At 34.8% G+C, this 12,637-nt stretch overlaps 1 protein-coding gene and 1 long non-coding RNA gene across 2 annotated transcripts in view; both read right to left on the bottom strand.

Moving 5' to 3' along the window:
* The window catches only part of LOC122038396, a 42,925-nt gene extending 35,838 nt beyond the window's left edge, over window positions 1–7,087 (bottom strand). Inside the window, exon 1 of the mRNA XM_042598126.1 lies at window positions 6,658–7,087. Coding sequence (XP_042454060.1) covers window positions 6,658–7,021 — 364 coding nt within the window. The 5' untranslated portion in view covers window positions 7,022–7,087. The remainder of the gene's footprint in view (window positions 1–6,657) is intronic.
* Window positions 7,088–9,446: 2,359 nt separating this feature from the next.
* On the bottom strand, window positions 9,447–10,499 carry LOC122038395. Its single transcript, XR_006127862.1, has 2 exons — window positions 10,353–10,499; window positions 9,447–9,699 (listed from the first exon to the last, which is right to left on the bottom strand). It is a non-coding gene; the product is annotated as an uncharacterized LOC122038395 (long non-coding RNA).
* Between the last annotated feature and the right edge of the window lie 2,138 nt (window positions 10,500–12,637).

The following is a 12,637-nucleotide window of genomic DNA, read 5'->3' as shown; positions in this document are numbered from 1 at the left end:
AGACCGATCACCGGTGAAAAGATTATATCAGATTCGAATTGAGTCGAAGAAGGAAATATTTGTTCAGGCGACCGATAGTATGATTCTGATCATATTTGGTAACCAGAGATTAGATAAGATTGAATCACATGAGGACGGAAATAACAAAGTCCAGTCGACCGAACATGTGATCGATCGACCAAACATATTTGGTAAGAAAAGATCAAATCAGATCGGATAGAGCAACAAAAGGAAGCTCTTGGTGTTAAGTTGACAGAACAAGTCCCAATCAGGGCCGATTTCGCTGAAGATACGATTTGGGCAGACCGTGAATTTGGACGCGAAGTCAAAAAATTTTGAAGGTTGGTCGACCAATAAAAAAGTTATAAATGAAGTCTCGAGGTCCGAGACTACACAATCAATTCTTTCATCTTCTCATACTCTTCCTGCTTAGAACGTGCAAGTGTTGTTACTACGACACCGAAAGGCTCTCCAACAATCTACGCTCATCTTCTACTTCTTCGATTGTGGGTATATTCTATATTGCTTGCATTCATTTAAGGTGATAGTAGCTTGTCGCTATTCACCTCATATTCTGTACGAGTTTTGCTCCTTCTCCGAAAGTTTTTGGAGAGGAAAACTTTAGTGTATTGTCCACTCAGAAGTGGTGAACGATCATAAGCCTTAGAGTAATAGTCATTGGACTACGAAGCAAGTAAACCGAATGTGTAGACTTAATTTTTTATTCCGCATGTTTTCATAAAAAGAAAGATTTTTCGACGAGTGATATTCATCCCCCTTCTATCGCACTTTTCGATTCTACATGAACTACTTTTGTTAAAGATCATTTTAGGAATCTTGAAAATCAAGTGAGCACTGATGAGTCATGGTTCAATCCAACCAATTTATACTACAACAACCAATTCAAATAAAGTCAAAGATGGAAGTTCCAACGGCACAATTAGTCAAAGATGGGTGACAGTTAGTCGGTTGATGGTTGCAAGATTAACAAACGGCAAGATTAGACTTGAAGGCTACAAAAAAGGGCAAGGCTACGAAAGAATAAATCCAAGAAGTGAAAATACGCCTATATCCTTAAGAGCCTTTAATGTTCCATTTATTCTTACTTTTAATCCTTATGTTTGCCTCCCATGCTTCATTGAAGAGAAGAAAAATAGTAGACTCTGTGCGCATAGATTGTGGGCATAGCAACCTAGGGTTTGTAAATCACGTAAATCTTGATGTGTACTAGTTTGCATTTCTGATTCATGTTCTTTGTTTTATTTTGTTGTGTATTACTCAAGGATTGAAATATCATGTTGAGCGGGTCGAAACGGCCGAAACATTTCGTTCCGCCCGCCGACGTGCACGACCTAGCACTAGGCCCAGCAGCAGCCTCGTAGGCATCATACGACCCCCGTGGTCGCCACAGAAGGCTCGTCATGACCCCGCGGCCGCACCGGAGGTCGCGTTGTCAAAGGTTTTTTTAACTAAAATTGAAATTAAAAAAATGAACTTAAGTTTATTGTCTCAATCAACTCCTAACTAATAGGGATAATCCAAAGAGACTTAATTAAACCCTAATAAAATGAACTTAAGTTTTTTTTATATATAATAAATTTTATATATTTATTTATATTTTAACTATGTTATTATTATTTTTAATGGATCCAATCAACCTCCAACTTAAATAGATAGCCAAACATATTTCTTAAAATTCTAATCGAATTATTCCATTAAAATATATAAAAAATTATTTAAAATACTAAAAAATTCTAATAAAATTTATATATTCCTAAAACACTCCCCGGGGTCATAGTGTCGCAACGATCTCGTCACCGCAACGGCAATTTATTTTATTTTTTGGTTTAATTAATTTTTTATTTTTAAAATATGTATTTTATATAAATAAACTATTATTAATAATAGTTATAAAATATTAAAAATTATTTCAAAATTTTAAAATAATTTTAAAAAGTAATAAATACTTTATAAAATAATTTAAAATGTTTAAAATTAAATATAAATTTAAAATAATCTAAAATTTTAAAAAATATATAATTCTTAAATATTTTAAATAATTTTTAAATTAAAATTTTAAAAATACATTTAAAAATAACTTCAAATTATTTTATAATTATTTTTAGTGTTTCAAATGATTTTATAATTTTAAATTTAGTTTTGAATTTTGATAATTACTTATTTTTTAAAATAATTTTTATAAAAATTTAATAGCCATTATCTTATGAGATAATATTGAAATATAAATTCAACATCTCAAAATATAAAGCATATTTAATAATCAAATATTAATAAAATTAATATACATTTATATTTAAAATTTAAAGACATATCGAAACTATATCAGCATGACATGATATAATACCGAAATTGTATTGTTCCGGTCGAGGACCGAAAACTCGGCATGAGTCGAGATTTTAAACCTTGGCATTACTCTTTTATAATATTAATGTTGCAGAAAAAGCTATTCACCCTCCTCTAGCAATCCAAAAAAAATACATTTCATCAAAAAGAAATTAAAAAGGAGTTGATTTGTACTACTTATGAATCTACACATGGACAATTTTCACATATATTTACTAAAGAGTTAAGTAGCTCAGTGTTGTAAAGTATTGTATTGATGCTAGGAATGGTAAATATGTATTCGTCAACTCCATAAAGAGAGTGGAAACACATGATTTTGTAGCTACGTATATCCCTACAAATTAGGCTGAAAATATTTCATAAATTATGAATGTGATTCAGTAACTACCATAAATTATGGGATATGATAGCGTAGCTAGTTTATAAAAGTGTTTTAGTTTTTTTCTTTTGTTAGAATTTTTATTGGGATAAGTAGGAGTTGTATTAGAAAAGCCTATTATATTACAAAGAATAAGTAATATCGTCAATCTATAAAAATGATTAGGATCCAATGAATAAGTTTTGAGTTAATACAATTTTCAATTTCCAACACATGTTATTCTTTAATTTAACAAAAAAAAAACATCCTTTATTGTTAGACAATCTTGGTTCTTCCATTATGATTATAATGATCACCTCATTTTCATGCTTAATAACAATTTCAAATTAATTCAAACTAACAACCTAATCTTGGATTTGTAGGTGTATTGTAGGCCATTCCACAATACTAAGTTTGAGCTAATGAATTGAAGATAAGTGTCAAGCAAGTGAAGTTTTAACTTGTGATTATATCAAGCTTGAAGACTTGAATACTATTTAAAAGAATCTATTTTGAGTTTACATTATATCTTATTCATATAAATAAGATAAGCATTATTTAGGGTGAATCTAATTTTCTTAAGGAATTTCTTATGTCATTTAAGATTTTAGCAAAATATTTGGGTTAAATTCCTTGTTCATATCATGTACAGGGAACTAATTATATTCAATTTAAGCAACTCTAGATTGTTGATGGAATAATTCTAACGATGATTGTCTAACCCCAATACAACCCTCAACCTTTTATCATTTCGGCATGGTATCAATGTTAGCGATTTTCTCATTCTATATAAATGTGATAAGTCAATTCCTTCAAGCCTCATGTTATGATTATTAGGAAGAATCTTGCAATGTGTCAAAAATACTCCAAGAACTTTTATGTTGTAATTGGGATCATCTATAAATTGTAGATATACTAATGCAAACTTGAACATGGTATCCTCTATTAGCAAACAATCTCAGCAAATAATTATATTCTCTTGAGGACAATATGAGAATGTAGTGAAAGAGTAGGAGTAGATGGTTATGGAAAAATTGAGAGAAAAGGATGAATACATAGTTCCCATGACTCCAGCTACATGTAAGCTAATTAGTAATGCTCTAAGAGGACCAATAAATTATATTATGATAACCAAGTTCTCATGAATTTTTCTTCCAATCTACATTATCAGAGGACCTATGATTGAATACATATATAAGAAACTAAGGTTTTATGATATCTTTGAACTGGTAAACTAGCTTAAGGGATGTATCAAGGAACAAGTTGTAAACAGTAAAGATGATGTTGGTGAATATACCAAACCATAGGGTTGCATGTGGAAAATGCCAATAAGATAGCATACAAAGTTAGACAAGACTACCTAGGGATTAACTCAATTAATTTCCCAACTGCAACAAATGGATACAGCAACTTCCTTTAATCTTGAGCTAAATTCCTATAATGAATTCTATCAAGTATTTAGGTTTGTAAGGTCTTCCTCTAAAGAACAAGAAAATTTAGTCAAAGATAATTATAGTGTCAGAAGGGGAGCCTTGGCGCAACGGTAAAGTTGTTGTCATGTGACCAAAAGGTCACGGGTTCGAATACTGGAAACAGCCTCTTGCAAAAAGTAGGGTAAGGCTACGTACAATGGATCCTTCCCCGGGACTCCGCATGGTGAGAGCTTCGTGCACCGGGCTACCTTTTTTTATAATTATAGTGTCACAACGTCACAACATGAGAACTATAGTGTAACTTGGTTGAGTATTTTTGGTATTTGTTAGGAGAATTGAGAGAGCATGAGGGTTTTGTACATGATTCCATGTAACATGATGGCATTGAATTAAGGTTACAAATACTCCTATATAAAGAGGGAGATCACAAGAATCAATTGGAAAATGGATACTAATGAAAAGGAGACGACCATCAGAATCATTATTGGTTGATAAGATGATCGACTTCAGCAGTGTGTTCACCCGCTTGATAGAGAAGTTGGTCCTTTGTCTTGCCTAGTGTAGCCTAATTATCACCACTTTAATAGGTAAACCAATTCATATTTTCCTTTTCCCAATTGTCCTTGAGACATATTTTGACTTTATTTCCTCTTAATACTTGGTTAGCTAAATCCACATAATTTTTAATATGCATTTATAAAATTTACATGACTATCAGTTTAATAATTAATCCATGAAGAGCACAAGGTTTTTGCAAATACATACTGCAAATCCTCCAAGTTTAGTGAGGGAATTCAAAGTGACAATAAAGACTAGATGGAAAATACATGTATGGTTCGCAACATCATCAACATTATTCATTCATATTCACCTAACAGTAGTCAAGCTCCAAGCTCAAAGACGAAGTGTAGATTGAAGAGGATGGCATAAGGGATGCATCATGTGACTATAATGTTGTGTGTTTATGTAGCATCATGATGCTTCAAGTTGTATTTGTTGCATCGTAGAGTTATTGAACTCCTAGTCTTGTCAAGAAATAGAGCCAAATCACATTTGTTAAACACAAGGATAATCTATATTCACCAGAAATGTGATCTTCAATGCAGAGACGTTCATAGGGATCATACATATTACAAAGTTAGCCCACTTGGACTGCACCATTTACCTAACCCGCTCACCATATCCACTCTCCAACATGTCATATGAGCCCTGCTTTACCAACTATTTGTTGATGATGTGATGTGAGGCCGCTAATTTTCTAATCCTACAGCAATTCTTCTCCTATCATATGTAGTATGGCTTAACTGGTTCTCTTGTTGGCAACAATACTTGATTTAAGATTTCATTAACTCATAGGTCCATTTTGACCAGTTTCATTAAAATTTCATATCTATTGTCTTTTCCTACATTACCCTTGAATCAAGAACGCTAATTGAAAATGTAAAATAGAGGATTGTGAATCCAAATACCAACAGACACAATCTTTCTGATCTAGGAAGTTGATGATGGAAATAAATATCAAGCCATAATATATGTTGGAAACCTATTGAGGTTGAGCAACTATTTTCACAGGAAATCATTATTCCAAAATCCAAATGCTGCCTCTTTGTCTAAATTCAAGAAAAGGTTAGACATTTAATCCTATCTTCCTTAACGAGATAGTAAAAGTGGGGCACTCCTATAGCTAGAATTGTGGCATATCAGTTATCCTCTGTCAATGTCCCAGTGAAACTACACCAGTCAACCGGTCTCCAGAGAGTAGCCACAAACCTGATGCTCTGTGCTACTCATCTGGCATACAATCTTTATCAAAAATCGTCCAAGTTCATGTCACACTAGAAAATGACTGGTTGGCTAGCATACACCATCAAAAGATTTTGATGTTAAATTATGACAAAGGTACCTTATGTATCATTGAGTTTGAGACTCTTCTACGGAATTCTATGTTTAAATGGAACTCAACAAAAGCATATTTACAAGACAAAGCATCATCAAGAATTCCATTCGCACCCCATATTTCTCAGAACTGCAGGCAGTAGTTCGCCTCTTCACTCACTACAACTTCCACATTATGTTTAGCTGAGCAATTTTACTCACTAACGGCTGGCCTACTTTCTCCTATCTACTACCAGAACAGGATGATTGCTACCGGCTGTAAAACAAAGACAGGTAAATAAAACTGTCAATTGTCTGTACATGGTGCATGCGGTGCCTTTAAAATCAATTAGTCTTCGATTACAATCCACGGACGCTAGAAGATTGATAGAATTGAAGCACTCCTACCTAGTGAGATTTTACCATTTCGTTATGGTTTCTAGCTAGCAAGAGTACTCCTCTTTCTACAGCTTCATATGTATTGTCGTCTTTTTGTTTAATCCATTCAGGAAACCATCTACCTATAAATCATTTCTCCCAACGAGATGAAATACATCTTGGATTCGGCTGTTTGCTGAAGAAAGAAAGTGGAAAACAAAACCTTACGGCAATGGCCTGAGACATTACCATCATTAGAGGTCATGGACCCAACGGCACTTCCAGGCGATGAAGAATCCATGTCCCTCACAAACAGCTCTTGATCTCCCTCCTCTTCCTCGTCGTCATCGCCATTTTGTTCTCCGTCCTCCACGTGCAGGGACCCACTCGAATCACCCCTGTCAGAGAGGCCTGCTGTCTCCTTGTCTGCTCCACCTTTGGAGGATCCCTGTGTCGATTCTGGAGGGGTTTCGTAGTCCTCGTCTCTATCGAAGACATGGACGGCTGTGATATCGGCGAAGCTCACCCGGCGAGACTTCTTTCGCGCGATTGTCTCCTCGTCGAGCTCACCGGCACTGGGAAGCTCCCTCTCTCTCTCTTCCTTCGAATCCATAGGGGGAAGGTTAGGTTAGGGTTGAGGACTGGAAATTCTCTCGGAACTGGGGGAGAAAAAAGGAGGGAAACCAGCGAACAAAATTATCTTAATTTCATTTTAAAAAAAAAATAGAAAATTAAGAAATATTCTTAAAATCATTCTTTCGCATTTTCTCTGAAATGTTCCATCCGAAGTAATATTCAAGCTCAAACGTCACCTAAGATGGTGTGGCTTGATAGAAAAGTTTAGACCAATATTTACCGCTGTCCCAAGGAAGTAAGAAAAATATATATATATACCGGTATAAATATTTGATATAATAGGCCTCCATGTTAATTTAAGTGCATGCAAAAAAATCACGATAGATATTTGATTTTTTTCATGTAAAAAATTATTGTATTAGGATAAATATATTCTGTAATTTCTTTTTTTTTAAAGAATACGGGAAATCATCTTGGAGGGACCGTTAAGATGGTACCTTCACTTTTTTGATGCAAAAGAAAAAAAAATTATATCAGTGAACTTCGAGAGCTAATAAAGTTGGGAGATAAGACTGCTTGCGGCACGCAATTGAGATTTTCGAAAGACCATTTGCAAATGCTTTTGATATGTAGGTTTTCTCATACATGAAATCTCTAACATGAGATACTATCTAGGGTTTATGGTTTATTTGCACAGTATTTTCATTTTATAGAAATGTAAATTTTTCAAAGGTTATTTAGTTGTAGCAAAAAAGATAATTACAGTCCTCTCAGACGTCTCTCGCTCATCCTTATGTTATGTGAAGGAAAGTAAATTGTGAGATCAATTTATAGTCGATTGTCAAGTGATTATGGGTGGGAAGAGTTTTTATCCGAGGATATACACTCATCAGGAATCGATCTATTATAACAAATCTATTATCCTCTAACCAATTGGGCACCCTCGTGGGGGCATTTTCCAAGGTTATTTAGGCTTATATAAGAAGGAGAGTCTTGATGCAATGATAAAACTATTGTCATATGATCTTGAATACGGGTTCAAGTTGTGAAAATAGTCTCTTACAAAATATAACATAAGGTTGTGTAAATAAATTCAATATGGTTCAACCCTTCTCCAATATCTCACACTAGCAGGAGATTTATGTAATAGATGGTCTTTATTTAGGCTTATAAAAACTTTATACATTTTATTTAAAGTCATTAAATTGTATATCTAGAAGAGAACTAATAACACTCGTATGTGTAATATGGAGGGCAATTCAAATTAATATTGAACCCCTAACTAGTGTAGTATAGGGCAACTGAGATTATCTCTCAAGGAATGGAATGATGTATAATAATCTCAGGATTGATAGGGCAATTCATGCCCGGGGCATAGCCAAGCCAGTAACCATGTGATAGATTTATAACATTAAGCAAGAGTCGAATCCCGGTGAAGCCTGTGAAAAATACCCTCCCACATGGGGACTTATTCAATACTCGATATACTCTCTTCCAATGGCGTAGAGCAATCATGGGAGGATCCAAGACGATGGATTTCACCTTTTGCAATGACATAATAAGCAATTCAACACTAACTAAACTGCATTAACCAAGACAACAGAAAGATGAGATATATTTCATCAAACAAAATCCAGGCATCAATCAATTAAAACTAAGTGCATGAAATCTTACGCATGAGAGGCTACATCTATTACAACCATTCAACTATGAAGACTGCAGATCAACCTATCAAACGAAGTTGCGGATGAAAGAGATGCTGCGATCCTGATCCAGAAGAAGGGATTGTTGTCTGGAGATGGTGTAGGATCGAATAACAATAATGTTTTTCGTCATTTCTTTTCTATCAGGGTTGTTACTAGTGTATAAGAAATAATAACTTAAGGAACAATATAAGAAAAGACACACCCTGGGGTGCTACATCAAAGACTATCTCAACTTGAGCACTAGTGTTTTTTCTCCTGTCCGGAAATCTTTCAAAGCCTGAAAACCGCTTGCAAAATTTGCAAGGCCCAAATAAAATAGTAATAATAGAAATAAAAACAAACAAACCAACTCATCGATCTTGATCTGAAGCCTTAAGTGTCGTGACACTCTTAGTACTTCTCGAGTCATACAAGTAGGACTCGAGCTCTTTTTCGGAACACGAAATGAAGGATCTTGTTTACAGGTGTTACTGAAAGATGCTGCCTTGACTCGCTTTTATAGAGCTTGATCAACACTCTTCTAGTTGACTGAACCTCCATTGACTTAGCTAGAAATTTGATCCTCTTCAGGATAAGTTTTGACATTTCAATCAACTGGAACACCCTCCGATCGCCTAGAGGTCAGTCAAAACTTATCCGTGGACCAACTTGTGCAAGCCTGATCAGTGATCACATTGACTTTTGGTCGACCAAACTTTTTGAAACGGCCTATACTCCTTACTCGTGACACCACAACTGGAAATACCCATAATACTATTGAAGAAGGAAAACTTGCAACTGCATTTACCTCAATTCCGAATATATCCAAATACAAGTAAACAAAATTATGAACTCATGCCAAGGAAACAATCAACCATTCTTCTTCAACTCATACATGACAAATCGAAAGACTGAAGGGTATAACGTGCTCTAGAATTTTCCGGACAATATGATATGCATTTCATCTCATCTCCTCAGTTACTCCACCTCCTCGACCCCTACACAACATTCTTGGTGCCATTATCCCCACCTGCATCATTTATGTTGTGAGACAATGGCTCAGCAAGTAAATTCCACGAGTAGATATAGAGTTAGGAGTAGCAAAACAAAATCAGTTTGGGAATACGGAGTCTGTGCCTACTTCAAGTCCATTTGAGCAAGACTAAGTAGAGTTATGTAGGGATAGCATCAAATATGGTCATGCATAAAAATAAAACTTCAACATAACATACAAGGTGCCCACTTCGAGTCCATTTGAGCAAGACTAAGTAGAGTTATGTACGGATAGCATCAAATATGGTCACGCATAAAAATAAAACTTCAACATAACATACAAGAACTTAACATGTTAAAAATATGAAGAGCAGAATCTCCACATAGTAAACAAGTTGCAATTTTCACAACAGAAAAATAACATAGCATATTGGAGAAATCATATGAGGCAATTCATGAGACATAACTTCAACATATTATGAAAGAAGCAGTCTACAACTGAATCTCAACATGGCAAATTGTAAGATTACAAGTGGCAATTTCATAAAACAGAATCCGAACATCAACCTGGCATACTGGAAAAGTTAAAGAGGCAATTTCATAACAGATTTCCACATAGTAACATATAGCAAATCACAACTGAACATCAACATAATATAATGGGAAATAACATGATGCAATTGTGGCAACCTTTACAAGAGCACACATTTTTTCAGTCCTTATTCACGACCCATTGAGAGGTATCTCTCAGAAGAACATGAATCATTTATCCATAGCCATTTATATTTCTTTATCTTTCATGGTTGGAAAGACCCTCCCAGAGCTCATCCATCCATCCTGTTACCACTCATGCACATATTCATCTAGTTAACTATTTAGAGAAAATATGATTTAAACATATCTCAACACGTAAAAGATTTATACACTGTTCGTATACTATCATTTAGGAAATGATCTAGTTGGAATTGCAAGCAATGCATAATAAATCTGAACAACTTAAGTACATAAAGAAAAAGCAATTACTTAAGCATCACAAGTTTCGATTCTATTAAATCTATGCCAAACTAAATCAAAGAAACGTTCAACCAGAGCAAACAACTCCAACTTGCCCAGCCTGCTGAAACCAACACAAAAACAAAACACCTCACAACCCAAGCATCAAATCTTGTTCGATTCAGCAAACTGAAACCATTCCGAAGACCAGAAAACTTCACAATCAAATCTCAAATTCCACGCGATTTAGAAAGCTATAATCCTCAATTCACAGCAAGTTTGCGGAAAAAGATATCTCAACCAATCCGAATCTCTACCTACCAAAACCCGACTAGCAAGCAATGTAAGGGAACTTCACAGTGGCAATCTAGGAATCAACAACACCACGCCTGCAACACCCAAAACCGATTCAATGAAAACAAATCCCATTACAAGGAAGTCATGAAACCATCAAAACCGAAACACCTCACCCAATTTTGCAGCAGAAATAAGAGGAAACGAGATATAAGATATAAACCGCGGTGCCCTAACAGTAATAGCCCCCGATTTATCTCGCAACCATACCAGAACCACACCCATTCATATCTACTAGAAGGAACTACTTGCCTTTATCCTTTTTGTGCCGTTGATAGGAGTTTTAGCCCACGGGATGACGCGCTGGCGGTGAAGGATAGTCACAGTAACCCACGACCTGTGGCGATGTTCACCGAGGAGATCTCGGGCGTGGCGACACCGGCCGGCCGAGGTTCGAGCACGGTGAAGGGTTTGAGTTGTGCGGCAGAGAGGAGAGGAGAAGAGGAAATCGGGAAGTAGGGGATGGGGAAATGAATGGGAATTAGATTCAGGCTTATATACTGTGAGTAATTAAAGTCCAATCTTAGATTAATTGAATTTATTCCCTAAAAATTTCTGCGAACTCATGATTCTTTAATGAACGGTTATTATTTTATATTTTATTTTATTATTATTTATTATCGCTAAATTATCTTCGTCCTAAAATACATAGAAGTTTAAATTCCAAATTTAAACATGTGATACTAGTGGAACCTTACACTTTTAGTCAACTGGAATAACTTTTGGTCCACTGAAATATCTTTTGATCAATTGAAACATGAGTCCGACGACCTAAATCACTTCCCAACTAATCCGGCCTGAACGTTCGTCCACTTGTTATTTTTATAAAACAAAAAGCATAACAAGTAAAACATGTAAAATCTAGTATTGGATTTACTTAACCTATTAGGTTCACATTTCAAGACTTTTCTCTTTACCAAATGTTCAGCTCCTAACTAATCTATCTTGGATTTAATTTAATTTCTAACTAGATTTGCCTAATTTCCAACCAAATCTTCCGTCGCCAGCCTCATTAGAACTTCCATTATTTAGTTCTCAACTAGGACTTCTATTATCTACTTTCCCAACTAGAGCTTCCACTGTGTAACCCCGCTAGAATGTCTATTATCTAATGCACAACCAAGTCTTTACTTTGCCTAATCCCACCACCTAATCCTTCTATGTCATTTCACCAACCTACTAAGTATTTGGTTCTACTTGGACTTCTCATTCACTCCTAAGATTTAACTCAACATTGACTTTATTTGGACTCTACACTTAACTTGATCAATCTTGATAATCAAATTATTTGGCTACCATTGACTAAATTCCATTAAACATATTGTTTAAATAAACAATTAAAATCTTGAAGGCCGATTGCACTAACAATCTTTCTCTTTCGATATTTAACCATATGTTTAAGTCTTATGCCAAATTAGAGAATTTAGGTTAACATCATTTTTCTTCCCTTTAGCATACATCAAATAGATTTAAACTCCTAAGGACCTCCTTAGGTGTTTCACAAATAATAAGATTTTCCATAGTCAAAAACTAACTCTCCCCCTTCTTGAATGATCATTTTTTTTAAAAGTCATCTTGAAAATTTTAAAAAATATTTTCACAAGTATCTTTTTCAAAATGAATTGGAT

The sequence above is a fragment of the Zingiber officinale genome, chromosome 1A, assembly GCF_018446385.1.
Source record: "Zingiber officinale cultivar Zhangliang chromosome 1A, Zo_v1.1, whole genome shotgun sequence".
In the NCBI taxonomy this organism is placed as follows: Eukaryota; Viridiplantae; Streptophyta; class Magnoliopsida; order Zingiberales; family Zingiberaceae; genus Zingiber; species Zingiber officinale.
This window is presented reverse-complemented; position numbering and strand designations above follow the sequence as displayed.